This window comes from Sinocyclocheilus anshuiensis, unplaced genomic scaffold (genome assembly GCF_001515605.1).
Source record: "Sinocyclocheilus anshuiensis isolate Anshui unplaced genomic scaffold, SAMN03320099.WGS_v1.1 scaffold1041, whole genome shotgun sequence".
In the NCBI taxonomy this organism is placed as follows: Eukaryota; Metazoa; Chordata; class Actinopteri; order Cypriniformes; family Cyprinidae; genus Sinocyclocheilus; species Sinocyclocheilus anshuiensis.
Genome location: NW_015554134.1, coordinates 431893 through 435903, shown reverse-complemented (window position 1 = coordinate 435903; position 4011 = coordinate 431893). Strand labels below are relative to the sequence as shown.

Sequence of the window (4011 nt, the reverse complement as noted above, 5' to 3'; positions counted from 1 at the left end):
GAGAGAGAGAGAGAGAGAGAGAGAGAGAGACAGAGAGAGAGATCGGGTTCTGCTCCGCCTCCGTCCATCCATCCGTATATAAGAGATGTGCTTTGGAGAGAGAGAGAGCAGAACCTCTCCACTTCTCCGTTCAGTCAGTCCTCATCTCAGAGATACATGTCGTGCCGTGTGGTGTGAGTTTATTCTCCTGATCTGAGCCGTGAGGGACTTTGGCGCGTTGACGCACTCCTCTGAACCCCTGCAGGAGGACTTTACAGCTGCACTAGAGTTTCCGACACTCGCTCTTCTGCATGAATCTCTTCGACTCCTACCTGAAAATGAGCGACGAGCAGGACAAGGGTCTCTCCGACGCGCCCAGCCCGAGCATGTCCGAGGATTCCGCCGGCTCTCCGTGCGCGTCCGGATCGGGCTCGGACACCGAGAACACCCGACCGGAGCAGCACCTGAGAGAGTTTAAGAAGGACGAGGGCGACAAGTTCCCCGTGTGCATCAGGGACGCGGTGTCCCAGGTGCTGAAGGGCTACGACTGGTCCCTGGTTCCCATGCCGGCGCGGGGCAGCGGCGCGATCAAGAGCAAGCCGCACGTCAAGAGACCCATGAACGCCTTCATGGTTTGGGCTCAAGCCGCGCGCAGGAAGCTGGCGGATCAGTACCCACACCTGCACAACGCCGAGCTCAGCAAGACCCTCGGAAAACTCTGGAGGTCAGAGCATTCATTGTTTGTTTTGTTTTCTGTTTTCTTTTGTTGTTCTAGGACAACTCCAGAAGTTTCTTTTAGCTGCCCAGACAAACTTACTGTAAATTGCATTGTTTCGTAGCATTATTATATAATGATACGGCAATACTGATAAGCTTGAGAAAAGGTAACTGTTTGGGTAAGAAAGGGTAGCCAAATGTGAGCCTGGAGCACAAAAGCAGTGTTAAGTCGCTGGGGTATATTTGTAGCAATAGCCAACAATACATTGTATGGGTCGAAATTATACATTTCTCTTTTATGCCAAAAATCATTAGGATATTAAGTAAAGATCATGTTCCATGAAGATATTTTGTAAATTTCCTACCGTAAATATATCAAAACTTAATTTTTGATTAGTATTATGCATTGCTAAGAACTTCATTTGAACAACTTTAAAGATGATTTTCTCAATATTTAGATTTTTTTGCACCCTCAGATTCCAGATTTTCAAATAGTTGTATTTCAGCCAAATATTGTCCTATCGTAACAAACCATACATCAATGGAAAGCTTATTTATTCAGCTTTCAGACAATATATAAATCTCAATTTCGAAAAATTGACCCTTATGACTGGTTTTGTGCTCCAGGGTCACACATGGTAAATTAGCCCTTACTTTGCGGAAAAAGTTGTATAGTCGATAAAAACTTTTAGTTTTAAGAAATTTAGTTCGAGCTGGACTACTTAATTCTTTTTTTTCCTGAATAATATTTTTTCTTAGGTGAACCCAAAAAGCAATAATCATAGTTGCAGGTTTCTTCATTGTTAACTGAATAAGCTAGATCTGAGTATTGATTATTTCTCGTGTGCTTTTGCAGGTTACTGAACGAGGGCGAGAAGCGTCCGTTCGTGGCGGAGGCTGAGCGTCTGAGGGTCCAGCACAAGAAAGACCACCCCGACTACAAGTACCAGCCCAGACGGAGAAAATCAGTGAAGAACGGCCAGAGCGAGAGCGAGGACGGCGAGCCGACCCACATCTCCCCCAATGCCATCTTCAAAGCCCTGCAGCAGGCCGACTCTCCCGCGTCCAGCTTGGGCGAAGCGCACTCTCCGGGAGACCACTCAGGTACTTGACTCTCAAGCAGAAAAGGCATGCGAGTCCCCTTGGCACCAAGAGCACCCTTGAAAACGTTTAGCGGCAGCTCCTTATGTAATGCCTCGTTTGGAGCCCGCAGGCAAACTCATAAATCTTATCTGGCCTTCTTAACCTCGCTGTGTATCTTTATTAGCCTTCTGGTTGCGTCAGCAACATAATTCTGGAACTGCGTAGCTCAATTTGGTTTCATTCTTGTTCAGGTCAGTCCCAGGGTCCCCCCACACCTCCCACAACCCCCAAAACGGACCTGGCGTCCAGCAAAGCGGATCTTAAGCGCGAAGGCCGTCCGCTGCAGGAGGGCATCGACTTTGGTGCCGTAGACATCGGCGAGCTGAGCAGTGACGTCATCTCCAACATGGAGCCGTTCGACGTCAACGAGTTCGACCAGTACCTGCCTCCTCACGGACACCCGGGGGTCAGCGGCGGCACGCAGGCGTACCCCGCCGGCTACGGGCTCAGCACTCAGGCCGGAGGGGCCTGGATTTCCAAACAGCAGCAGCAGCCGTCAATGGCCAATGGTGGAGAGCAGAGCCAAGGCCAGCAGCGGACGCAGATCAAGACGGAGCAGCTGAGTCCCAGCCACTACAGCCAGCAGCAGCAGGGCTCTCCGCAGCATGTAGCCTACGGCTCCTTCAACCTGCAGCACTACAGCACCTCCTACCCCTCCATCGGCCGCGCGCAGTACGACTACGCCGAGCACCAGAGTCCCGCCAACTCCTACTACAGCCAGTACCCCGCTTTCAGCTACATGAGCCCCAGCCAGAGGCCCATATACAGCCCTATCCCCGACACGGTGCCGCAGCACTGGGAGCAGCAGCCCGTCTACACCCAGCTGTCCAGGCCCTGAGGGACACCCGCAGCCGGGTCGAAGCCCGGTGGGAGAACGCTGGAAAAGTACTGAAACGAACGGAATGGCTCCCGACTGTGCCTTGATTATATTTTTCTAGATATAATGAGACAAGAGAAATCCTCTGTGAGGACAGATTCCAGATACTTATTTTAGTATGTACTGTGTATGTGTCGCGTGTGTTTTCCTCAGCTGTGTCTGGGATTTACACGCAGCTGTCTTCGCCCCGGTGATGTTTTTGTAAAGACTCGTTTGCCTGATATTTCTCCTCTGTATATATTTGTGGGGGTTTCTTAAAACTTGGGCAAAGCCTGTTGATTTGTCAGATGTACAGTCGAATGCTTCTAGAGTCCGTGCCTAAGCGTCTGCCATATCAGCTGAGCTCTTGCTTCTGTGGAAACTGCCTCTCGAGTCCGTCTGTGCCTACAGAGATCACACTGCTGGAAGTGCCCTCCGCAGCTCGACCATTCCTCCAGTCTTAACCTCTTTAATTTATTCATTAGCGTTCATTTGACTTGAAAGTAATACTATTTGCGTTTTATCATTTACTCGGGCTTCGTATGACTAATTTGTGACTAAAAATGTTTCCGGAGATGATTGCGATTTAGTTGTAGTGCCAACTTTAACCATCTCATTTATTTATCATTTGTTAATGTTTCCATTTAAAATGTTAATCGAGTTGACTTCTAATTGTGAGACCTGATCAAACCTTTTATAGAAACAACTGGATCTTCGTTTCTCAAACATGTCGACTTCTGCAGGCTGTTGGCTGCATCTCTACGAAAAACACCAGCATTTATTTCCTTTCCCTTGTTTTTTAATGTCGTAAAGAAAAACTGTAAAACATGCCACCGTCTTAAAAGAAGCTTATCTTTTGTATCATATTGTTTGCAATAAAAAGAAAGATATTGAAAATATCCTCTGCTTTAAGATGTCTTTTTCAAGCCTGAATCGTCTGTGATGACTTTTTGTGGGATGTTCGTGACATTAACACACCAGCACTTTAATTTACTCATCCAACATCAGAGCATCCATTGTTGAGCAAGTGATGCAATGCTACATCATGTAGAGTTTGAGGACATTTTCAGCTAATTCTCATTTTTGGGTGAACTAATTCCTTATCCAAGTGATTAGACAACAATAAAACGGGGAAGGGCCATATCAAAGTCCCTTAGCAGGAAAGTTGGTTCAGACCAGGCTGCTTCTTCTAGTCATTCAAGATTCAGTACTTTATTGTTATGAGCTCACCAAGAAAAATTGGTCTGCAATAAAAACATACAACATAAACACACTAGCAGAGACACTGATTACAACAACATAGAGTACAGTAAGTG

General features: G+C 47.2%; 1 protein-coding gene across 1 annotated transcript; it reads left to right on the top strand.

The window, feature by feature from the left end:
- Positions 1 to 119: 119 nt before the first annotated feature.
- Positions 120 to 3563, top strand: LOC107670357 (transcription factor Sox-9-B-like). The gene is made up of 3 exons (XM_016462928.1): positions 120 to 703; positions 1553 to 1800; positions 2031 to 3563. Exons 1-3 carry the CDS (start codon positions 291 to 293, stop codon positions 2675 to 2677), a joined length of 1308 nt encoding a protein of 435 aa, XP_016318414.1. The 5' UTR covers positions 120 to 290; the 3' UTR covers positions 2678 to 3563.
- The last annotated feature ends 448 nt before the right edge of the window (positions 3564 to 4011 follow it).